Genomic DNA, 26,712 nt, shown 5'->3' on the forward strand with positions numbered 1-26,712 from the left:
ACTGACCAACATGTCATGGAGTGGGTGGGAGGTGTTATCCAACATTGTCTTTATCTTGGACAGCATCCGCCTCTCCGACACCACCTTGAGGGAGTCCAGCTCCATCCCCACAACATTGCTGGCCTTACGGATCAGTTTATTAAGTCTGTTGGCATCTGCGACCCTCAGCCTGCTCCCCCAGCATGCAACAGCATAGAGGATCGCACTGGCCACCACAGACTCATAGAAAATCCTCAGCATTTTCTGGCAGATGTTGAAGGACCTCAGTCGCCTCAAAAAATAGAGACGACTCTGGCCCTTCCTGTAAAGTGCTGTGGTGTTTTTAGCCCAGTCCAGTTTATTGTCAATGTGTACTCCAAGGTATTTATAGTCCTCCACAATGTCAACACTGACCCCCTGGATTGAAACAGGGGTCAAGTGTTTCCTGGTCTTCCTGAAGTCCACGATCAGTTCCTTGGTCTTTGCCACGTTGAGCTGCAGATGATTCTGCTCACACCACGTGACAAAGGAGTCGACCACAGCCCGGTACTCTGTCTCATCATCCCTGCTGATGCATCCAACCACCGCAGAGTCATCAGAAAACTTCTGAAGATGGCAGGTCTCTGTGCAGTGGCTGAAGTCTGTGGTGTAGAGGGTGAAGAGACAGGTAAGAGAGTTCAGACTAAAATTAGCAGTACAGTGGATTCTTTTGTCTGCTTTGAGACAACCATTCAAACAGACAACCATTCAAACAGACAGGTAAGAGAGTTCAGACTAAAATTAGCAGTACAGTGGATTCTTTTGTCTGCTTTGAGACAACCATTCAAACAGCTCTCCCAGCCCCCCACAGAAGGGCAACAACCTCCAAATTACAGCCAAAATATCACTTTCTTTTCTCAGCTGTGATTTTAACACAGTAAAGCATCCTCTTTGGAAGACTCATTGACTGAAAGTATTAACTAACACTTTTATAAAAATAGTAGTAGAATAGCTTATTCTTTGTATTTTCCCAAACTTTAGGACAACGGTAAAAAATGAGGGATTTTTGCTTTTCTCATTTTAGTGCTTGTTGTTCAGCTGTCACGCATCATTTCGCCCGTCATCACACTGAAACTATCATCACGTCTTAATGATGAAATAAGAGCCTTTGTTCTATGGACAAGCAGCAATCCCTTTTCTCCATGTCTGAACAATTTCTTATTGAATGCCATTGATGTGTTTTGTCCTTTAATAAAATTATTCATGAAAGATTTGTCTATTTTTTAGACTACTGTCAAAATCCTGTTTTTAAAAGTTTACAATCCAGAGTATATTCATAAAACTGTTGTTTACACATGTGCAAACTGAAAAGTTAGCTCTTTTGTCTTGGTGGTATTGAGGTCCAGGTGGTTGTCTGCACACCAATCCAGCAGCCTCTGAACCTCAGCTCTTTATGCTGACTCGTCTCCCCCAGAGATGAGCCCCACCACGGTGGTAGCATCTACTTAATGACTGCGTTGCCTGAGTGGGTGCTGACACAGTCATGTGTGTACATAGTGCACAGTAGGGGACTCAGTACGCAGCCTTGTGTAGAGCCGGTGTTGAGGGTGAGGGCTGAGGAAAGATAAGGACCCATTCTAACTCTCTGTACAAGGTCTGAAAGAAAGTCTCTGATACAGCAGCAGGTGGTAGAAGGAAGTCATTGAGGCTGCTAATGTTGGTCTGTTTGGGCAGTGGGACAACTGTGGCCGACTTTAGGCACAGCAGGATGCAGGACTGGGACAGCGAAGCTTTGAAGATCTTAGTGAAGACCCCAGCCAGCTGGTCTGCATATTCTTTTAGGACTCTCCTGGTCACCCCATCTGGACTGGTGACCTCCCAGGGGTTCACTGCCCTCAGTGTGCACCTCACCTCATATTCCAGCACCATGAGGCTTGGGCTGATGCTGCCATCCGATGTTTTACCTGCTGCTGTTTCTAGGATAAGAGTGTATGCAGGGATCAGCAGCATGGACATGTGGTCTGACAAACCTAGCTTTGTGTCAAGATGGGAGTTCTGCTGACTGCTTATTGCCTTGTGCAATAACTCGCGAGGTATGTGCGGGGAACAGTTGCTGTCTACAGTCATATGTTTTTACACCAGCTGTCATTGATGTAGATGCATAAGCACCCTCCTCTGTTCTTACCTAAGTGGCTGTTCCTGTCGTGTTGGTGGACCGTGCGGCATGCTAAGGCTTAAGTGGTTGTTTCTTTAGCTGTGCTAGAGGGCCCACCCTGCAGCCCCGTTTTTGCCTACTTTGCCTGCGTTCCCTCTTGGGCTTGCCGCTGAGAGGAACCAGCCACAGAGACTCTGGCGTTCTTATTTTGTCCTCCGGAATGCTGTGGAAGTGGTAATAGTCCAATGTAAAATTGGACAGCTAAATCCCAAACTCAGAAGGTCCTGACAACCGTAAAAGTAAATTCTACTTGACATACACTGGTAAAAAACACATACACCCACACATATACATGTAGACAATATAGAAAACAAAGCACAGAACGTGAAGAGCAGTAAGTAGTTGCGTGCATGCCACCTTTGCTATCCTACTAGAAACGTAGACATCATTTTATTGGTAGTTTACATTAAAACATAAAATGACATCTACATAGTAATGTACACTACATTTCTGGGGAGGGGGGGGGGACTGGCTGATAGCAGGTATCAGAATTGAAAGCGGCAGTTATATGTGTGTGCGTGCGTGTGTGTATATACATACATATATATACAGTACTGTGCAAAGGTTTTAGGCAGGTGGAAGTGAAAGACGGAAGTGTTAATCATTTATTTTCATCAATCAACAAAATGCAGTGAATGAACAAAAGAGAAATCTAAATCAAATCAATATTTGGTGATTTGACCACCCTTTGCCTTCTTCTGGGTACACTTACACACAGTTTTTGAAGGAACTCGGCTGGTAGGTTGTTCCAAACATCTTGGAGAACCAACCACAGATCTTCTGTGTAGGCTTCCTTACATCCCTCTGTCTGTTCATGTAATCCCAGACACACTCGATCATGTTGAGATCGCAGCTCGTGGGGGCCAGACCATCACATCCAGTACTTGTTGCTCTTCTTTACGCTGAAGATAGTTCTTAATGACTTTGGCTGCGTGTTTGGGCTCGTTGTCCTGCTGCACGATACATTTGGGGCCAATAAACAATCATTTATATTTCTGAAACCATTCTTTGTTTACAGCATTTTTGCCCACACCTGCCTAAAACATTTGCACAGTACTGTGTATATATATACATTTCTACATATATATATGTGTAAATCTTAATTATATCTACTTTTAGATTTATCTAGTTTTAGATTCCACAAGAAAAGCACTGGTTGAAAGATTTGTTAGTGTGACGTTGAGACAGAGAACCTGTATAATCAAGAGAAGTATGTGATAATGCAACGAACATGTCAAAGTGAGCCGTGTTCCCTTTTGTTGCTGTGAGAGCTGGCTGTTAAGCACTGCTCCATGCTCTTTGTACTATTCTCATCATCAGGAGCTGTTTAGTATGCTGCGGGTGTAAATGGGAGATTGCCGGGGCACTGGGCTGCAGAGCGGAGCCACTCTGTCATTAATGTGCCCATTGCTGTTATCATACGCCTAATGACATCGCTCTCAGATGGCACGCTGGGAGCTCGACCGCAGGGAGCCCGGCTCAAATGTCTGCAGGCGCCTACGCCTCCCATCATCAATTCCACATGTCTCTTTCCCAAAATCGCAAGCTTCTAGATAATGTCTTTCACGCTTCAGCAGTCTTACAGGGTTTCCCTCCTGCCTGGCCCTGAAATGGGCAAATTAATAGTTCCTTTGAAACAAATTGGAATTACACCCCTCGATGCCTTAATGTCAAAATACAAGAGCGCTGGCATCCCAGATCTGACTGCTGATGAAAGAACCCCTCCAAAAAAACAAAACAAAAAAAGAAACAGACACAGACACCCATCAGCATGGACCAGTACAGTGCTTTGTGCAAAAGGAAGCTTGGAAATGTTTCATCTTTTGCATTACAAGGACAAATCCTTTGAAACACACTGGATAGTTTTGTGAGACATTCACATCATTTATCACAGAGTTGTTTGCATGGCAACAAAGAACTTCAGCTGACAGCGCCGTGCCTATATCTTTGATATTTTCTGTGCATTCAATGGCATTATAGAGGATGGTTTGCAGTTTGCTTTATGGGCATCTCTAACACTTTTGTTAAACTGCGGATTAAAAACTTAATCTGATACTATTATTATGGTTCATCTTACTGCTTCATGGTGAATATTAAGGAGCTGGAAACCCAGACTTTGTTAGCAGGCAATCAAAATACTGTTATAGTGAGTATACAGTGGGGCAAAAAAGTATTTAGTCAGCCACCGATTGTGCAAGTTCCCCCACTTAAAATGATGACAGAGGTCAGTAATTTGCACCAGAGGTACACTTCAACTGTGAGAGACAGAATGTGAAAAAAAAAATCCATGAATCCACATGGTAGGATTTGTAAAGAATTTATTCGTAAATCAGGGTGGAAAATAAGTATTTGGTCAATAACAAAAATACAACTCAATACTTTGTAACATAACCTTTGTTGGCAATAACAGAGGTCAAACGTTTACTATAGGTCTTTACCAGGTTTGCACACACAGTAGCTGGTATTTTGGCCCATTCCTCCATGCAGATCTTCTCGAGAGCAGTGATGTTTTGGGGCTGTCGCCGAGCAACACGGACTTTCAACTCCCGCCACAGATTTTCTATGGGGTTGAGGTCTGGAGACTGGCTAGGCCACTCCAGGACTTTCAAATGCTTCTTACGGAGCCACTCCTTTGTTGCCCGGGCGGTGTGTTTTGGATCATTGTCATGTTGGAAGACCCAGCCTCGTTTCATCTTCAAAGTTCTCACTGATGGAAGGAGGTTTTGGCTTAAAATCTCACGATACATGGCCCCATTCATTCTGTCCTTAACACGGATCAGTCGTCCTGTCCCCTTGGCAGAAAAACGGCCCCATAGCATGATGTTTCCACCCCCATGCTTCACAGTAGGTATGGTGTTCTTGGGATGCAACTCAATATTCTTCTTCCTCCAAACACGACGAGTTGAGTTTATACCAAAAAGTTCTACTTTGGTTTCATCTGACCACATGACATTCTCCCAATCCTCTGCTGTATCATCCATGTGCTCTCTGGCAAACTTCAGACGGGCCTGGACATGCACTGGCTTCAGCAGCGGAACACGTCTGGCACTGCGGGATTTGATTCCCTGCCGTTGTAGTGTGTTACTGATGGTGACCTTTGTTACTTTGGTCCCAGCTCTCTGCAGGTCATTCACCAGGTCCCCCCGTGTGGTTCTGGGATCTTTGCTCACCGTTCTCATGATCATTTTGACCCCACGGGATGAGATCTTGCGTGGAGCCCCAGATCGTGGGAGATTATCAGTGGTCTTGTATGTCTTCCATTTTCTGATGATTGCTCCCACAGTTGATTTTTTCACACCAAGCTGTTTGCCTATTGTAGATTCACTCTTCCCAGTCTGGTGCAGGTCTACAATACTTTTCCTGGTGTCCTTCGAAAGCTCTTTGGTCTTGGCCATGGCGGAGTTTGGAGTCTGACTGTTTGAGGCTGTGGACAGGTGTCTTTTATACAGATGATGAGTTCAAACAGGTGCCATTCATACAGGTAACGAGTGGGGGACAGAAAAGCTTCTTACAGAAGACGTTACAGGTCTGTGAGAGCCAGAGATTTTCCTTGTTTGAGGTGACCAAATACTTATTTTCCACCCTGATTTACGAATAAATTCTTTACAAATCCTACCATGTGAATTCATGGATTTTTTTTTCACATTCTGTCTCTCACAGTTGAAGTGTACCTCTGGTGCAAATTACTGACCTCTGTCATCATTTTAGGTGGGGGAACTTGCACAATCGGTGGCTGACTAAATACTTTTTTGCCCCACTGTAGTGACCTGTCAATATGTCCATTCATCCATTACATTACCACTATCTTGTGGCCGCAATAAGCGGTCAAAGCTCAAAGCTGCACTTACAATCTCATAGGACATTGCAGCTCTCATATGGGTGTGTCTGTTTATCACAGGGGTAGGCAACTCCAGGCCTCGTGGGCCGCTGGCTTTAGATGTGTCCTTAATCCAACACAGCTGATTTAAATGGCTTAATGACCTCCTGAACATGTCTCAAAGGCTGTATCCCAATTCAGGGTCTGCAGCCTTAAAGGCTGCATTTTAAGGCCGATTACGTCACAGTGGCGCACCGAAGGCTGTCCAAATTCAAAGGCTGCTCGAAATGCGGCCCTCAAATACATCCTTCATTTCCCTGAATTTCAAGGCTGTGACGGTGTAGACTTCATGGCCCAACATATCCCACAATTCATAGCGCGGCAGTCGGTGTGGATAATTTTGCCGCAGACGGCAGAAGCGAAGTGGCCGAAGAGTAAACTGTGAAAAGTAAGTACTGAATATTATGTCACTTATTTATGTGCAAATGTTTAATAATGAGGAACATTAAAACATTACTGTTGGCCACATGTCGGCAAAGTTATTTGCTATTAGCGATGTTTGTACGTTCAGCTTTTACTTGCTTTTAAAGCCTTTAAAATATAATAATACAATAGTCGACCTTAATCTTACAGAGAATGTGATGATTTTATGGATAATTAAAGTCAGTCATATATCCACAAACACAACAAGCTGAAAGTCAGTGATGCTGCTCGGTTTGCAGTCCTGAATATCACGGCACAAGCAGGATTCACTGCACTGTTAATGTTAGCTATGTTATATTGCTGCCTCTGTTCGGTGGTGTCGAGCCAAACGGACTTTAACGTGTGTTTGAACGAGCTGACGGTTCACTTGTTAAGCTGAAAGAAAGATGCTTTAATCACAGGAGTCACACATGTGTCCACTGTACCATCTGGGAACTCTTCTTGTTTAACACTCGTAATAACACAAACACTAAATCCTCCTTCTCTGGTGCTGTTGTGTAGCAGTGTGTACACCTGAGACTGTCACCTGTCTGTCTGTCCTGCACTCTCTCTCTGTTTCTTTCTCTCTGATTGTGTAATAAAAGTATGAACATGTGTTTATAAGTTACACTTGTGTTTGAATCCTGCAGCTTATCACACATTTGATTTCCATGTGTGACGACTGCAAGTGTCCAGAGTGAGGACAGACTGAGGGACCCACTGCTGCACATCATCTGTGAGGCTTTGCACCCCTGATGATCCACCAGGACAAACTCAGCAGTGTGTGAGGAAGAGGAGGAGGAAGAGCCAGCAGCAGCTGACAGATGGAGAGAATAGACAGACTGTTCCCTGTTTGTGAAGGACTGCTAGGAAAGTTTAACATAACTGTCTGTGCTGAATAAGTCTTATTAGGTAATGTTCAAATAATGTTATCATCCCAGTGTTTTCAGTGTGGGAGAAAGTACTCAGGGCCTTCAAGTTACACACTATGAAAGGCAGCAACAAGTTTAATGTTCAGAAACCTAAAGTATGTATCAGCAGCAGAATGGACCTAAAAATAAAGGTTTGAGTTCTATGAAGCTTTGAGTATTTTGGATTAGTAGCACTGCTGTGTTTGTTGCCAACATCCACCTCAATTTTTCATTCATATTTTAATTCCCCATACAGTGGGGCAAAAAAGTATTTAGTCAGCCACCGATTGTGCAAGTTCCCCCACCTAAAATGATGACAGAGGTCAGTAATTTGCACCACAGGTACACTTCAACTGTGAGAGACAGAATGTGAAAAAAAAATCCATGAATCCACATGGTAGGATTTGTAAAGAATTTATTCGTAAATCAGGGTGGCAAATAAGTATTTGGTCAATAACAAAAATACAACTCAATACTTTGTAACATAACCTTTGTTGGCAATAACAGAGGTCAAACGTTTACTATAGGTCTCTACCAGGTTTGCACACACAGTAGCTGGTATTTTGGCCCATTCCTCCATGCAGATCTTCTCGAGAGCAGTGATGTTTTGGGGCTGTCGCCGAGCAACACGGACTTTCAACTCCCGCCACAGATTTTCTATGGGGTTGAGGTCTGGAGACTGGCTAGGCCACTCCAGGACTTTCAAATGCTTCTTACGGAGCCACTCCTTTGTTGCCCGGGCAGTGTGTTTTGGATCATTGTCATGTTGGAAGATCCAGCCTCGTTTCATCTTCAAAGTTCTCACTGATGTATTAATAGACCTCTCTGCATTGAATCATATCTGTTATTAACCTCTGTCTCTCTTCCACAGCATGTCTTTTATCCTGTCTTCCTTCTCTCACGCCAACCGGTCGCAGCAGATGGCCGCCCCTCCCTGAGCCTGGTTCTGCCGGAGGTTTCTTCCTGTTAAAAGGGAGTTTTTCCTTCCCACTGTTGCCAAAGTGCTTGCTCATAGGGGGTCATATGATTGTTGGGTTTTTCTCTGTATCTATGAAGCGCCTTGAGGCGACTTATGTTGTGATTTGGCGCTATATAAATAAAATTGAATTGAACTGAATTGAATTGATGGAAGGAGGTTTTGGCTCAAAATCTCACGATACATGGCCCCATTCATTCTGTCCTTAACACGGATCAGTCGTCCTGTCCCCTTGGCAGAAAAACAGCCCCATAGCATGATGTTTCCACCCCCATGCTTCACAGTAGGTATGGTGTTCTTGGGATGCAACTCAGTATTCTTCTTCCTCCAAACACGATGAGTTGAGTTTATACCAAAAAGTTCTACTTTGGTTTCATCTGACCACATGACATACTCCCAATCCTCTGCTGTATCATCCATGTGCTCTCTGGCAAACTTCAGACGGGCCTGGACATGCACTGGCTTCAGCAGCGGAACACGTCTGGCACTGCGGGATTTGATTCCCTGCCGTTGTAGTGTGTTACTGATGGTGACCTTTGTTACTTTGGTCCCAGCTCTCTGCAGGTCATTCACCAGGTCCCCCCGTGTGGTTCTGGGATCTTTGCTCACCGTTCTCATGATCATTTTGACCCCACGGGATGAGATCTTGCGTGGAGCCCCAGATCGAGGGAGATTATCAGTGGTCTTGTATGTCTTCCATTTTCTGATGATTGCTCCCACAGTTGGTTTTTTCACACCAAGCTGCTTGCCTATTGTAGATTCACTCTTCCCAGTCTGGTGCAGGTCTACAATACTTTTCCTGGTGTCCTTCGAAAGCTCTTTGGTCTTGGCCATGGCGGAGTTTGGAGTCTGACTGTTTGAGGCTGTGGACAGGTGTCTTTTATACAGATGATGAGTTCAAACAGGTGCCATTCATACAGGTAACGAGTGGGGGACAGAAAAGCTTCTTACAGAAGACGTTACAGGTCTGTGAGAGCCAGAGATTTTCCATGTTTGAGGTGACCAAATACTTATTTTCCACCCTGATTTACGAATAAATTCTTTACAAATCCTACCATGTGAATTCATGGATTTTTTTTTCACATTCTGTCTCTCACAGTTGAAGTGTACCTCTGGTGCAAATTACTGACCTCTGTCATCATTTTAAGTGGGGGAACTTGCACAATCGGTGGCTGACTAAATACTTTTTTGCCCCACTGTACATATTGACAGTCTACCATGTCACACGCTGCTCAAGCCTTTTAATTAAATTTTTTACAATGACCATTACCACCACTTGTCATTTTTATTAATAACAAAATCTATTTTCTTAACATAGAAGATTTTTTTAACTATGAAAATAATAGTCAGGCAGTTTAAATGGTAAGTTTTGATCTGATCCCATTTATCTTGTCAAATAGATTAACAGTGGAAGAAGATGGGTTTTTTGTGTGTATATGTGAGGTCCATCACTGTACAACAATGTTGTGATATGTCTCCCTAAAAATGGTAGACAAGAAACAGATTGCTCCTCATACATGACTCCAAATCCCATATTGCAACAATACAACTTTGTAATGCAAGCTTGATGAACTCACTATGGCATCTTTAAGTTTCTTCCTGTTTTGTGATGAGTGAAGGTTACCTTTATATATATATATATATATATAAAACAGATAACACAGGCATAATCCAGCACAACTGAGAGAGGGTCACCTGATCAAGCCCTAACTATATGCTTTGTTAAAAGTACAGAGGGCGTCGTCTCCCAAATCCAAAATGTGAGCTGGTTCTAACAGAAGAGGGCCCTGAAAGCAGTGCTGGACTGGTAATCTGGCATATCGGGCATTTGTCCGGTGGGCCGACATTGGCCTTTCAATTGACCCAAAAGTGTGTCAAGTCCTGACAACAACCTGTTTATTTTCATTACTGATACTGTATTGTGCCCATTCAAATCTCTAAATACAATCAGGCCCTCCCGTATCTTTGCTGTGTGCTCACACAGCTTTTAGAAGAGAAGTTTAGTGTGGAAGAAGTTGTGAAAAGGTGAAGCTAAAAAGTTAAAAAGAAACTAAAAAGAAATACAGCAAAATGTGTCAACATATTAGCTATTGTGGCAGCTGCTGCACTGTCACCAGTACCAACAACAACTAGTAACAAGATATTGCAGTCACAGGAGGCTGGTCTTGCTAGCACCAGCTGTGGAGAAGCGCAGGAGAAGTGCTCTATTGGGGTGACTAAGGGACTATGAGATAACACAGTGCTTGATTATTCAAGACCTTGTATGTTGGGAGGAGTATTTTAAATTACTTTAAATTGATTTTGGATTTAACAGTGAGCCAGTGAAGAGAAGCCAGAATGAGTGAAATATGCTCTCTCTTTCTAGACCCTGTCAGTACTTTTGCTGCAGCATTTTCAATCGACTGAAAGATTTTTTTTTTTTAATGAAAACCTGTAAATCAATTACAGTAGTCCAGCCTAGAAATAATACATAATTAACTAGTTTTTCAGCATCACTCTGAGATGGAGGATCTCTAATTTAGAGATAATCTGCAAATGGCAGAAAGCAGTCCTACATATTTGTTTAATATGCGTATTGAAGGACATATCCTGGTCAAAAATGAATCCAAGACTCCTCAGTGTTGCTGAAGGCCAAGGTAATGCCATCTGGTTTCCTACCATATGTCTTGATGATTTTTAGGTACCATAACCTCAGTTTTATAGGTTATCCGGGTACTTATGTCTTTAAGACTTTCCTGCTGTTTAAGTAATTGCGGGTGTGTTATCTGGATAGATGAAGTTGAGACATAGCAGTGAAAATGTATGCTATTCCCTTTACTGACACTGCCTAAGAGAAGCATGTATATTGTAAACAGAACTGGTCCTAGGACAGAACCCTGTGAAACTGCATAGTTAGCCTCAGTGTGTCAGGAGGTCTCTCCATTTATATGAACAAATTGTTGTCTAGCAGGACACGTACAGAGATGTTTCACTGTCAGAGGCCATAAGAAGAGTCCATTTGTAACCTTTACCAATGCCGTTGACTAAACCGTTTCTCTGCAGAACTTCATATCCATTTAAGTCACAGCAATACTGATGCTAAGACCACTCTATTTTGAAATAACAAAGTCAACATAAGAAGGCAGACGGTGTGTGTTTTATAAATTGTAGACATGTCATTGTAGACATAGTATTGCAAAGGTGAAAATCCCATTCCCAATACATGTACCTCAAGAGGAGCAAGGGTAAAACAAAAGCCTTCAAATCACAGCTAACCAGCACCATTCAAGTCTAAACTCTAGTCTTAAGATATATTTCTGCTAAGAACTTATGCACTGATTAAACCAGACTTAAAAGAAAAGCACTGTGTGGTCATCATGTGTTCTGCTTTGTACGTACTGCACGTTATAAAAGACCGTGTGAGCTGTGTAAAATGTGTCAACCTGATTTTTCTGAAACTGTATGAAGAGATATACATGTCTTATTGAAACTCACCAGAATTATTTGTTACATTACAAACAAATGTATTTGCTAACTAAAGAAAATGGTAAAGCAAAATGGTGATGCATTTTGCTTTCAATATGAACTAAAACACTATATTGTGTAGACTACCAAATGGTGAATATTCTGGACAAGCCCCAATTCATCACAGACGTTGTGAGTTTGTGATGAATTGGGGGTAGTATAGTAAAAAGGAATTGATTAAAACTCACAGAAGATTCCGAACGTATAAGTCAAATAATATCAGCAAAGCAACGACTGAGAAGCACTGCCATGTACTGTGCAGTTACTGAAGGTGCAAACACAAAGGAATACACAGAGTATTGTTCAAAACTACAAAAGTATACCCAATATTAAACACAACAACCTGAGAGTTTATCCGCTGGTCATTCGCCATGACGAATGACTTTCTGAAGTCTTAATTCAGCTCAAGACGCTGTAGATTCCCGTCAGTAACACTTTCGGTCCGCTAGTAAAACGTAGTTCTATTAATCTGCGCTTGAACCGGAACCGGATGTAAGTTCCAAAAAACTGAATTTTGGAACTGAAATTGAATTGTAGAACTGAAACTGAATGGTGAGAAATGAAACTGAAATTATTCGAGAGCTGAATTTTTAAAGGATAAAATGCAGCTTCAAAGCAAATCAATTCATTTTCAAAATATAAAATTCAATTTCAATTTAGTGATGATCATTTTCAAACCATAAATTCAATTTCAATTTAGACTAATTCAAATTCAGTTTTCAAAAGCATTTATTCAAGTTACAATTCAGATTCAATCTGAGCAATTCAAATTCAAATTGAACTTATTCAAATTCAGTTTCTGATGGCACAGATTTCTGCCCATAGTAATCCGGCTCCTGTAGTATTTTCTGGCTTTGTATAAAATGTAAAGTTCTTGGTTTTTTGCAACTATTACTTTCTGATGATGTGTTACTCCAGGTAGTATGACGCTAAACAGGCTAATAACTAGAGAATGAGACTTTGAACGTGTGTTAGTGAGTTTAAGTGATAGAGAAGCATTTAGGCTTTCCAATTCGGATTTATTGGCACTTTAAGGGATAGCTTCAGATTTGCTGACAGGCAAAAAATCTGACAGGCCATGATCTCTGGTCAAATCTAATGATTCGTTTACTCTCTGTTAACAGTCATAGAAACTAAATGTAGTCACCACTTTCAAACATTTCTAAGGTTGTGGATACTGTAGCAGTTGATGTGAGATAACACTTTTGCTGCTTCCTTTACAGTGGCCCTGAGAAGTCAAATACACTGCAACTTAAAAAAAAATACCAGCAAATAGAAAAAAGGTCTAATAGGCACACAAAACTCCAAGACACAAAACAAAGATTGATGGAACAAATGCTTCAAAAATACTCCTAATAATTCTGTTTTTTTGTGAGCTGGTGCAGTGTTTTTTCCCCCCTTTCTCCACTATGTTTTATTCACCTTCTGTTGTGTTTTGTGTGCTTTTATGCCATTTTTCTATTTGCTGTCATTAATAAAGGAAGACAGGATAAAGACAGCATGTCTTTATCCTGTCTTCCTTCTTTCACCCCAACCAATAACAGCAGATGGCCCCGCCCCTCCCTGAGCCTGGTTCTGCCGGAGGTTTCTTCCTGTTAAAAGGGAGTTTTTCCTTCCCACTGTCGCCAAAGTGGTTGCTCATAGGGGTTCATATGATTGTTGGGTTTTTCTCTGTATGCATTATTGTAGGCTCTACCTTACAATATAAAGCACCTTGAGGCAACTGTTGTTGTGATTTGGCGCTAAATAAATAAAACTTAATTGAATTGAATTTCTTAAGTTGTAGTGCACTTGACCTCTTAAGGCCATGCTCTTTGGCCTCAATTGATGTTAAATTTCAATTGCAAAGTGAGTGAGAGCATGGACATTTAGTTATGATTACAGCCTACAAGCAGGTCAAACAACCTATGAAAAAGAAGTAAAAGAGTTCCAAACTAATTCTACTTTACAAAGTATATAAATAAAATACTTAAGTAGATATATTTCCTAAACAAGATATTCATTAAGATCCAAAGGCAAAATGTAGCATAATAAGTTTTGTACTGCTGAAAATAAAAGTTAAAAAAAAAAAAAAATCAACAAAAAAACAAATCCTAAAACCTTATTTTCTCCCTTGTTTAGTTACATAAGTTCATAAGAAGTAGGAAATCCTGGTGGTATGAATAAGATACAAAAATAAAATGCTCCAGTTAAACACACATTGAAAGTTGTTGGAGGTATTACTGCTGACCTCTGACTGGTTTAAGTGTGTAAGCATGGTCAGCAGGGAATAGGGGGGTGCTCTATGGGCTCTGACGAAAAAGTGTCATCTTGTAAACAGGACACTGAGCATACTTTGTGTGGCATGATGATCATAAGTGTATGAAAGCAGAGTAAAGAGTCAGACACTGCTGTAGAAGGAGCTCAGTAATATATGTTTCTGTGTGTACTCCTGTGCTGGATGATTTCATGTGCTTCATAAGGCTGTCTGAAACCTGTCGGTTTCACCCTCATCCATAAAAATTACAAATTCTTTCCTTGAAAGTAAAGATATCAACATTTGAATACCATTTGTCAAAATACACCTCTGGTTGCTAACCTAAAGTAGAAGCTAAAAGCTGTTTGTCTACAAACTTTGGGAAACTAGTAGAAAGTTACATGTGCTTTAGTCTGAACAACAAAAGCAGAGTGGCAGCGCAGCCATTAAGAAGGTGTGTTTGTGTCCTCTCTATCTGGATTAGTTTGGATTCCCCCGCTCTGCTGTTTCCTCTTGAACAGCCTCATCTTCCTCCATCGGCTCTTCCTCTTCCTCCTGCAAAGACACAGCACACTTTTATATAGACAACATATACACAAAAACCACTACAGTGTTTTCAGGTTCCCTGACCAAACCTAAGGAGGGATAAGATGTAATTTGTTTCTACTTTCAAAATTCAATTCAATTCAATTTTATTTATATAGCGCCAAATCACAACAAAAGTCGCCTCAAGGCGCTTCATAGATACAGAGAAAAACCCAACAATCATATGACCCCCTATGAGCAAGCACTTTGGCGACAGTGGGAAGGAAAAACTCCCTTTTAACAGGAAGAAACCTCCGGCAGAACCAGGCTCAGGGAGGGGCGGGGCCATCTGCTGTGATTGTTTGGGGTGAGAGAAGGAAGACAGGATAAAAGACATGCTGTGGAAGAGAGACAGAGGTTAATAACAGATATGATTCAATGCAGAGAGGTCTGTTAATACATAGTGAGTGAAGTCCTTGTAATTAATATCATGTTAATTTGTCCAGTTACTCAAGCCTCTTAAAACACAGGGACTATTTACAAAAATGGCTGTCATTTCTAAACACTTAATCCAACGCCTTTTTACATTTACTTTTAAAAGTAATTATAAACACAATATAAGGATGGTTTTTATTACTTTTATGAAAATCCCTTGTAGTCATTGACTCATTTAAGGATTGTAAAATAAATTTTTTGTTGTTGTTGCTTATATTAACTTTAGGTGTAAAGTATGAGGTATGAAAATCTGTCAGCATTCTTCTGACCCTCCAAGCAATAAGACGACCTTTGAGCCTTACTGTCCAGCAAGAATTTTCCCCTCTTTATACACAGAAAATAGTTATCCAGTAGGAGTTGATCTCACTTCTTGGCTTATAATAGAATACTGAAAAAAGAGACACTAAAGAGTACATTGCCTGCTGTTGCCTCATTAGGTTAGCATGTTAAAATTCAAGTCACACAGACAAACTAATTCTTTAAATAATAGTAATATTATTTATTTATTTTGCCAATGGGGTGTGTCTGGCTTAATTAGAGAAACTCAATAGCTCAAAAAAGGCAGTAACTGAAAATCCATCTTAAGATAAAAAATATTGCAGCAGGAGTATGACACCTTTGTTGTTGAGTAGTAAGACTACTAACCGGGGTAATGTAATTGTTAGCTTTGATCATATGCACATGCAAAAGACCACTGCTATGGGGAAAATGAAATACTGAGGGATGATCATGAACACTGGGTAAGGGAACAGAGGGATTCAGACAGAAACGAGAACAAGGGATCAGCTTACCCTGCTCACGACAGGGTCACCCGGGCCCACCTTTTGACAAGGCCCCACCATCCATTGTAGGTGCCGTAGGGGTCTGGTGCTATATAAAATAGTCAGGAGCTGAAGCTTTTATTATTATTTTTTTTTATTTTTGGGGGGGGGGGGGGGGGGGGGGGGGAGGTTGTTCTCAAACTTTTTACATCATTCCCCACATGGCAGGAAGGATATTTTCAAAATATTGACAGAAAAGCTGCAATTTAATTAGATAAACTCATTCACAATGAATCCTTCAGTGGCATTTCAGACACAGATTCACCCTATAGCTATCAGCGATCATGCTCCTGTATCTTTAACACTAATGCACAAGAATAATACTACGCCAAGTAAAAACTGGAGATTTAATACATCAATGCTTAAAGAGACTTTATTAAATATTTTAAAAAAGAGTCACTTCCAAGTCATTCCTCTCAGCCCTCCAGATGACTTCTTCACAAAGGCAAAAACAATATTCATTAAATTCATTTGGAATAATAGAAGAGCCAGACTGCGCCTTTCGCTACTATATCTCCTGTATGACAGGGGAGGTCTGTGTGTTCCAAACCTCAAATGGTACTACTGGGCTGCCCAGCTTTCTGCGGCCTCATGCTGGTTTTCAGCGACAACCTTACCCTGGGTAAATTTAGAAAGGACAAGCACTACCCCCTTACCGCTCAGCACTTACCTGTACTCCGCAAAGTATAAAGATCTGATGAAAGATACATCAGACCTCTTTGTTACAAATACCATCCGTGTCTGGTTTGACGCACTCAAGTTTAAAAATGAAACGCCAGTTTTATATGATATCATATTTAGACTATAATGACACTCCCGGAACATCAGCATCTGTTCTATGGGAAGCAGGGAAAGCTGTGATGAGAGGTAAAATAATTTCTTTCTCACCACATAAAAAGAAAGAAGAAAACAAAAATATTCAGGAATTAGAAAAAAACATCAAATCACTAGAAGAAGCCTACGCGTCCCACCAAGATCAGGAAACATTGAACAAAATACGCAAAACAAAACTAGAATTAAATGAGATAATTGATAAAAAAAACAAAATTCTTAGTAAAAAGACTACGCCTACAAAATTATGAACATGGTAATAAATCCGGTCAATTTCTAGCAAACCAGCTAAAAATAAATAAAGAAAAAACAACTATATGTGCTGTTCAAGATCCATCTGGGTATATGACCCGAAACAAATAAACAACATTTTCATGGATTTCTATAAAAGATTGTATTCACCACAAATAAACCCATCTAAAAAAGAAATTGATCAGTTTTTGTACAACATAACTCTTCCAAAATTATTAGACACTCAAGCAATGGCAGTGGATTCACCACTGACACCAGGTGAACTCCAGGAAGCCCTGATAAGTATGCCCAATAATAAGGCTCCAGGTCCAGACGGCTTTCCTGCAGAATTCTACAAAGAATTCTGGTCGATTCTAGCACCAGTTTTCTACAGAACGTTGTTGGAAATTAAAGAAAAGGGCAGACTTCCATCAAATAGGAATTCTGCAAACATTAATCTCCTGCTAAAACCAGGCAAAGACCCTGTATATCCCTCAAGCTATCATCCAATATCCCTTATAAATGTAGACCTTAAAATAATCTGCAAAGCTCTCTCAAAAAGATTAGAGAAAATAATCCCCCTCTTAATTCATCCTGACCAAACTGGTTTCATAAAAGGTAGGCACTCATCAACAAATACACGTAGGTTACTCAATTTGATAGACTACTCATACAGTAAAAACCTAGAAACTACAATATTTTCTTTAGATGCAGAAAAAGCATTTGACAGAGTTAACTGGAAATTTCTATTTGCAACTTTACACAAATTTGGTTTTGGATCCTCTTTCATTAACTGGTTAAAAATATTATATAATTCCCCAACAGCTTGTGTCAAAACAAATGACCAAACATCCTCCAGCTTCTGTCTCCTGAGGGGCACCAGGCAGGGATGCCCACTTTCCCCTTCACTGTTTGCAATTTTTATTGAACCACTAGCAGCAGCAATTAGACAGAATTCAGTAATTAAGAGCATGAAATGCAAGAATGTGGAACATAAAATAGGTGCTGGTCCCCATGAAGTGATACACTTGCTTTCCCCTGCAAGTAAAGCGTGATGTCTTAACAGGAAGCAGACCCTGACCCTGGGTTACTCTAATTTTCTGGCAAAGGTTAATCTTGGAGTTTTTGCAGAATTTGCATTCACCACACTGAGGCACATACAACGGGATGACAGTATCACCTGGCTTAAACTTGGTAACACCTTCGCCAACACTTTCAAACGTTCCAGCACCATCGTGTCCCAAGCTAACAGGGAAAAGCCCCTCAGGGTCACTGCCACTCAGAGTGTAGGCATCTGTATGACACACGCCTGTAGCAGAGATCTTAATGCGAACTTCATGGGCCTTAGGTGGGGCTGACTCCACCTCTTCAATAGAAAGAGGTTTCCTTGGCTCCCAGGCAACAGCTGCCTTGCACTTGATTATTTCACCAGCTGTCTCCATGCTCAGCCAGTTTCGCCAGATCAGCCTGCTGAACGTAGAGGGAAAGATCTTCTTCGGTGTCTTGGCCCAAAGGCTATCTACCTTCCTGCAAAGAAACTGCTATATATTGACACATCAGTGCAGAAGGCCGGCATCCCGGGCTTCTTGGGATGTCTGGAGCATGCCGGCATCATCTGGCACCAGATTCAAACTGCCAAGAAAGAACGAAGAGACCTTCAAGTGGTGTTTTTAGACCTTGCCAATGCCTTTGGGTCAGTTCCGCACAAGATCTTGTGGATGGCCTTCAACTATTTCAGCCTACCAAACCACATCACAGGACTGGTCAAGATCTACTTTCAGGATTTACAGTTTTGTGTGACAGCTGAGAACACCACTACAGCCTGCCAGCACCTGGAAATTGGAGTTATGGCAGACTGCACGATTTCCCCTCTGGCATTTATCATGGCAATGGAGTTGGTCATACGGGCATCCTGGTGGGTAGTGGGAGGTGAGAGACTCAAGAGTGGCCTTCGTCTTCCTCCCATTCGGGCCTACATGGATGACATGACATCACTACAACAACAAAACCATGTACTAGGCGATTGCTACAGAAGCTCCTGGAAAACATAGAATGGGCAAAAATGGAGTTTAAGCCAAGTAGATCTCACAGCATCTCCATCACAAAAGGAAAACTGACAGCCGAGCAATTCTATATCAGTGGAGAACCAATTCCAACAGTCTTAGAGAAGCCCATAAAGAGCCTGGGACGGTGGTATAATGCAGACCTCAATGATACGTGGCAACTAGAACAATTAAGGCAGAACTTGGTTGATGACCTCAAGTGGATTAACAACACTGCACTCCCAGAGAAACTGAAGCTCTGGTGCTTCCAGTTTGGGTTATTACACAGACTACTGTGGCCGTTGACAATGTACGAGGTCTCACTCAATCATGCCAATCGACTAGAGAAGCTAGTGAGCTCCTACGTTAAGAAGTGGCTCGGACTTCCCAAATGCCTCAGCAGCGTTGGACTCTACAGCGACGGGATACTGTCATTGCCTATCCCCTGCCTGGTCGAGGAGATTAAATGTGCAAAAGTGAGGCTTGAGATGTCACTCATGGACTCCTGGGACCCCATAGTGAGAGGCACTGCTCCCACCCTAGCAACGCGGAGGAAGTGGATCCCAGCCACATCTGTGCTACAGGCGAAATCCGCTCTTTGGCATTGTGACGTGGTGGGTCATGTCCAACAGGAAAGAGGGGGATTTGGTCATGGCGCAGTAACACCTTGGTCGCAACAGGCATCTGTAACTGAACGTCGAAAAATGGTGGTGGAGTAGGTGCGTCGACAGGAGGAAACAGCCAGACATGCCAGAGCCGTGGTACTGGCCAAGCAGGGTTGCTGGATGAATTGGGAGAGTGTGGAAAAGAGGAAACTCTCATGGAGTGAAATCTGGGGCATGGAGTCTAATAGACTAAGTTTCACCATGGAAGGCCTCCATGGAATGTCTGCAAAGTGTTCAGAATACTGCTACAAGGCTTCTGACCAAGTCTTCCAAGTACTCTCATGTCACACCCCTGCTGATCCTGCTGCACTAGCTCCCCATTAAATTCAGAGTCCACTTTAAGATTATGACTTTGACATTCAGGGCTCTGCATGGACAAGCATCGGCATATATCAGAGATCTTTTACATGGCTGTATTGTTGAGTTATTTGAGCTGACAGCAAATTTACACTGTTATACAAGCTATACACTGACTACTTTACATTGCATCAAAGTGTCATATCTTCAATATTGTCCCATGATTCAGTATAGTCGCTTATCTTAACGTCTTAACAACACAGGCACAGTCTTTGAGAGGGGCTGGACTGCAGTTGCCAACAGTGAGAGGCAGCGGGCAAGGATGGGTATTCTAATATCTTCCATTATATAATAAATAATCTATATGGAGGTGAGGTGTGTACTAACTTTTTTGATCCCATTCCCATTAAGAAGGCAAAAAATTCCACAAATGAACACTGATAAGGCTGTGAAGTGAAAACCATTTCAGGTGACTACATCATGAGGATCATTGAGAGAAGGCCAAGGTTTGCAGTAATGTCAAGAAATCCAAGGATGGCTATTTTAAATTAAATTGAATTGAATTTTAGATTCCTCAATTTTATTTATACAGCGCAAATTCACAACAGTTGCCTCAAGGTGCTTTATATTGTAAGGTAGACCCTACAATAATAAATTCAGAGAAAATCCAACAATCATATGACCCCCTATGAGCAAGCACTTTTGCGACAGTGGGAAAGAAAAAAGAAGCTTTTTTTCCCTGCTTTTTAAGAGGAATAAACCTCTGGCAGAACTAGGCTCAGGGAGGGGCCCGTCATCTGCCTTGACCGACTGGGTGAGAGAAGGAAGACAGGACAAAAGACATGATGTGGAAGAGAGCCAGAGATTAATAACAAGTATGAGTCAATGCAGAGAGGTCAACATAGTGAGTCAGAAAGGTGATTGAAGAAGAAATACTCAAATGGAAGAAAGAAGTCCTACATATTTGTTTAATATGTCCATTGAAGGACATATCTATATGGGGCGATCATGGCTCAAGAGTTGGGAGTCCGCCTTGTAATCGGAAGGTTGCCGGTTTGAGCCCCAGCTTGAACAGTCTCAGTCGTTGTGTCCTTGGGCAAGACACTTCACCCGTTGCCTACTGGTGGTGGTCAGAGGGCCTGGTGGCGCCAGTGTCCGGCAACCTCGCCTCTGTCAGTGTGCCCCAGGGTGGCTGTGGCTACAATGTAGCTTGCCATCACTAGTGTGTGAATGGGTGGATGACTGGATGTGTGAAGCGCTTTGGGGTCCTTAGGGACTAGAAAAAAGCGCTATACAAATACAGGCCATTTACCATATCCTGGTCAAAAATGACTCCAAGGTTCCTCACAATGTTGCTGGAGGCCAAGGTAATCCCATCCAGAGTGAGAAACTGGTTAGATACCATATTTCTAGGAATTTTTGGGCCACGTACAATGACCTCAGTTTTATCTGAATTTAGTCTTGGTTCAGGGCTTTGAAGATGATAACAGTGGGTGAATTATATTCTTAAACTTAGTTACAGAACTACAACACTAGTTGATGTTTGTCATGGCGGTAATCCCCAAACTAGATGAAGGGAGCTGTTAAGTTGAAAGAGGAGTCCTATCTGGCTTAGTTAGCTTGTAGGTTACCGGAGGAAACTGGCAGGTTCCAACAGGCCAAATAAATCCCTCTCTCGCCCCAGTGGGCGGCCTATCCTTCAAGCTTGAGTCCTCTACCAGAGGCCTGGGAACTTGAGGGTCCTGCGCAGTATCTTAGCTGTTCCTGGGAATGCACTCTTCTGGAAAGAGATCTCCGATTTTGTTCCTGGGATCTGTTGGAGCCACTCGCCTAACTTGGGAGTCACCGCACCTAGTGCTTCGATTACCACTGGGACCACTGTTACCTTCATCCTCCACATCTTCTCCAGCTCTTCTCTGAGCCCTTGGTATTTCTCAAGTTTCTCATGTTCTTTCTTCCTGATGTTGCTGTCATTTGGAACCACTACATCTATCAGTACGGCTGTCTTCTTCTGTTTATCTACCACCACTATGTCTGGTTTGTTAGCCGTCACCATTTTGTCCATCTGTTTGGGGTGAAACCCTCCATGCAGGGTCAGGAGTTTCCTGGTCTTGATGTCAGTGGCTTGTATCTCCCTCCTTTGGCCAACTTATTATCCCAGTAGGGTACCTGATCACGGGCAGGGCGTAGGTGTTGATAGCCCGGATCTTGTTCTTACCGTTCAGCTGACTCCTCAGGACCCCAGACCTTCTGCAGGTACTTTGTAGTTGCAGCTTTCCTAGTGGCCTCTTCATGGTTCCCATTTGCCTGTGATTCCTAGGTACTTGTAGCTGTCTTCTATGTCTGCAATGTTGCCTTCTGGTAGTTCTGACTACCTTCCCTCTCTTTGTTATCATCTGATTACACTTCTCCAGTTGGAACGACATTCCGATGTCATTGCTGTATATCCTGGTGGCGTGGATCAGTAAATCAATGTCTCGTTCACTCTTGGCATACAGCCTGACGTCATGCATCTACAGGAGGTGGCTGACAACTGCTCCATTCCATAGTCGGTATCCATAGCCAGTCTTGTCAATGATCTCACTGAGGGGGTTCAGGCCTATGCAGAACAGCAGTGGGGACAGAGCATCTCCTTGGTAGGTCCCGCACTTGATGGTGACTTGTGCTATGGGCTTGAAGTTGGTATCTTGCATTGTACAGCACATCCCCATTGAGTTCCGATGAAGGCTCTTAGGGTCCTGTTGATCTTGTATAGGTCTAGGCATTCCAGGATCCAGGTGTGGGGCATTGAGTCATAGGCCTTCTTGTAATCAATCCAGGCAGTGCACCGGCTGGTCAGCCTAGTTCTGAGCTCAGATAAAATAATTATTGTGGGTGATTTTAACATACATGTAGATGCTAAAAATGACAGCCTCAACATGGCATTTAGTCTGTTATTAGACTCAATTGGTTTCTCTCAAAATGTAAAAAAACCCACCCACCACTTTAATCACACTCTAGACCTTGTTTTAACATATGGCATAGAAACTGAACATTTAACAGTGTTTCCTGAAAACCCTCTCCTGTCTGATCATTTCCTGATAACATTTACATTTACAATAATTGATTACACAGCGGTGGAGAGTAGACTTTATCAAAGTAGATGTCTTTCTGAAAACGCTGTAACTAAGTTTAAGAATATAATCCACCCACTGTTATCATCTTCAATGCCCTGTACCAACACAGAGCAGAGCAGCTATCTGAACGCTACCCCAGCAGAGGTCGATTATCTTGTTAATAATTTCACCTCCTCACTACGTACGACTCTGGATACTGTAGCTCCAGTGAAAACTAAGGTCTCAAATCAGAAGTACCTGACTCCGTGGTATAATTCTCAAACACGTACCCTAAAGCAGATGACTCGTAATCTGGAGAGGAAATGGCGTGTCACAAATTTAGAGGATCATCATTTAGCCTGGAGAAATAGTTTGCTGCTTTATAAGAAAGCCCTCCGCAAAGCCAGAACATCTTACTATTCATCACTGATTGAAGAAAATAAGAACAACCCCAGGTTTCTCTTCAGCACTGTAGCCAGGCTGACAAAAAGTCAGAGCTCTTTTGAGCCAACCATCCCTTTAACGTTAACTAGTAATGACTTCATGAACTTCTTCACAAATAAAATTTTTATCATTAGAGAAAAAATTACCAGTAATCATCCCACAGATGTAATATTATCTACAGCTACTCTTAGTACCACTGATGTTAAGTTACTCTTTCTTCAATTGATCTTTCTGAGTTAATTTCAATAATTACTTCCTCCAAACCATCAACGTGTCTTTTAGACCCCATTCCTACAAAACTGCTCAAAGAAGTCCTGCCATTAATTAATTCTTCGATCTTAAATATGATCAACCTATCTCTAATAATCGGCTATGTACCACAGGCCTTCAAGCTGGCTGTAGTTAAACCTTTACTCAAAAAGCCATCTCTAGACCCAGCAGTCTTAGCTAATTATAGGCCAATCTCCAACCTTCCTTTCATATCAAACATCCTTGAAAGAGTAGTTGTCAAACAGCTAACAGATCATCTGCAGAGGAATGGCTTATTTGAAGAGTTTCAGTCAGGTTTCAGAGCTCATCACAGCACAGAAACAGCTTTAGTGAAGGTTACAAATGATCTTCTTATGGCCTCTGACAGTGGACTCATCTCTGTGCTTGTCCTGCTAGACCTCAGTGCAGCATTCGATACTGTTGACCATAATATCCTATTAGAGCGATTAGAACATGCTGTAGGTATTACAGGTACTGCACTGCAGTGGTTTGTATCATATCTATCTAATAGACTCCAATTTGTGCATGTAAATGGAGAGTCCTCTTCACACACTGAGGTTAATTATGGAGTTCCACAGGGTTCAGTGCTAGGACCAATTCTGTTTACATTATACATGCTTCCCTTAGGCAGCATTATTAGAAGACATAGCATACATTTTCACTGCTATGCTGATCACCCAGCTCTATCTATCCATGAAGCCAGATAACACACACCAATTAGTTAAACTGCAGGAATGTCTTAAAGACATAAAGACCTGGATGGCCGCTAACTTTCTGCTTCTTAATTCAGATCAAAATGAGGTTATTGTACTCGGCCCTGAAAATCTTAGAAATATGATATCTAACCAGATTCTTACTCTGGATGGCATTACCTTGGCCTCCAGTAACGCTGTGAGGAACCTTGGAGTCATTTTTGACCAGGACATGTCCTTCAACCCACATATTAAACAAATATGTAAGACTGCGTTCTTCCATTTGCGCAACATCTCTAAAGTTAGAAATATCCTGTCTCAGAGTGACGCTGAAAAACTAGTTCATGCATTTATTACTTCCAGGCTGGACGACTGTAATTCATTATTATCAGGATGTCCAAAAAACTCACTGAAAAGCCTTCAGCTAATCCAAAATGCTGCAGCAAGAGTCCTGACAGGGACTAGAAAGAGAGAGCATATTTCTCCTGTTTTGGCTTCCCTTCATTGGCTTCCTGTTAAATCCAGAATTGAATTCAAAATCCTGCTCCTCACATACAAGGTCTTAAATAATCAGGCCCCATCTTATCTTAATGACCTTGTAGTACCATATCACCCTATTAGAGCACTTCGCTCTCGCTCTGCAGGCCTACTTGTTGTTCCTAGAGTATTTAAAAGTAGAATGGGAGGGAGAGCCTTAAGTTTTCAGGCCCCTCTTCTGTGGAACCAGCTTCCAGTTTGGATTCGGGAGACAGACACTATTTCTACTTTTAAGATTAAGCTTAAAACTTTCCTTTTTGCTAAAGCATATAGTTAGGGCTGAAGCAGGTGACCCTGAATCCTCCCTTAGTTATGCTGCAATAGACATAGGCTGCCAGGGGATTCCCATGATGCATTGAGTTTTTCCTTTCCAGTCACCTTTCTCACTCACTATGTATTAACAGACCTCTCTGCATTGAATCATATCTGTTATTAACCTCTGTCTCTCTTCCACAGCATGTCTTTTATCCTGTCTTCCTTCTCTCACCCCAACCGGTCGCAGCAGATGGCCCCGCCCCTCCCTGAGCCTGGTTATGCCGGAGGTTTCTTCCTGTTAAAAAGGGAGTTTTTCCTTCCCACTGTCGCCAAAGTGCTTGCTCATAGGGGGTCATATGATTGTTGGGTTTTTCTCTGTATCTATGAAGCGCCTTGAGGCGACTTTTGTTGTGATTTGGCGCTATATAAATAAAATTGAATTGAATTGAATAGTCTTGCAGTCTCGGGCGACTGCTCAGTCTTACCAGTAGCTGGTGTTTTGCTCCTCTAACCAATCTCTGATGGCTCCCCCTTGCTGTAGCATATGTTTTGTACCTCGTCAATCTCTTCCTGTGAGAGCAGTCTCTTCTTCTGAATGTTGGAACACTGAGCTACTAGTTGTTTTGCCGTCAATGATGATGTTGGGTATCGACGATTTCATACATCCCTCATCCTATCCATGCAATCCCTTCCGCCAGGGTTCCTTGCATAATAGCATTCCAACAAAACCCTATTTTCTTCTCTTGCCCACCGATGCCTTCTTGTTCCAGTAGGCCACTTCTCATCAGGGTGCGCTGGTTCCCCAACACCTTGTTGATCAGGGCGATGACCGAGCCAGCATGACTTATTTATCTCTTTCACTCTGGTATGCCAGGCGGGAATCGAGCTTGCGACCCTCTACTCCAACGGCGTGTAGTGGAGAACTGCTGATAATGGATGTGACTGGAGGGTTGTATTTGACCTGCAAGCCCAATGTTTAATTCGGACAGTTGTTTTCTAAAGACACAACCTCATGAGTTTGGTCAACTGTTGCCACCAGGAATGCCCTTTGTCACCTATTCTTTCATAATAGGTGTAGCCAGGTGGCAAAAGACTTCTACTTTGGTGGCCTCAGAATCTCATCTCTGCTTTTTGCAGATGATGCCGTTCTATTGGCTTTATCATGTGGTGGCCTCTAGCTCGCACTGGAGCAGTTCACAGCTAAGTGTAAAGCAGCAGGAATGAGAACTAGCACTTATAAATCTGGGGCCATGGTCCTCAGCTAAAAAAGGGTGAAGTGCTCACTCCAGGTCAGGGATAATTTGCTGCACCAAGTAGAGGCGTTTAAGTATCTCAGGATTTCAGGTTTACGAGCCAGGGGAGAGGGGAGCAAGAGATTGACAGATGGATTAGGCTGGCATTTGCAGTCAGTCAGAGGCTGTTTGTTCCTTTGT

At 42.2% G+C, this 26,712-nt stretch overlaps 1 protein-coding gene across 4 annotated transcripts in view; it reads right to left on the bottom strand.

Annotated features, from left to right (window-relative positions):
• Nucleotides 1-431: 431 nt before the first annotated feature.
• phf14 (PHD finger protein 14) overlaps nucleotides 432-26,712 on the bottom strand; it is a 153,779-nt gene continuing 127,498 nt past the window's right edge. For 3 of the 4 annotated variants that reach the window (XM_076879579.1, XM_004560965.3, XM_076879577.1), the window contains one exon: nucleotides 12,842-14,634. In XM_076879579.1, coding sequence (XP_076735694.1) covers nucleotides 14,560-14,634 — 75 coding nt within the window. In that variant the 3' untranslated portion in view covers nucleotides 12,842-14,559. Of the gene's footprint in view, nucleotides 621-12,841; nucleotides 14,635-26,712 lie in introns of those variants that run through there. The other variant, XM_076879578.1, reaches the window with a different exon arrangement.

Source organism: Maylandia zebra, linkage group LG22 (assembly GCF_041146795.1).
Source record: "Maylandia zebra isolate NMK-2024a linkage group LG22, Mzebra_GT3a, whole genome shotgun sequence".
Classification (NCBI taxonomy): Eukaryota; Metazoa; Chordata; class Actinopteri; order Cichliformes; family Cichlidae; genus Maylandia; species Maylandia zebra.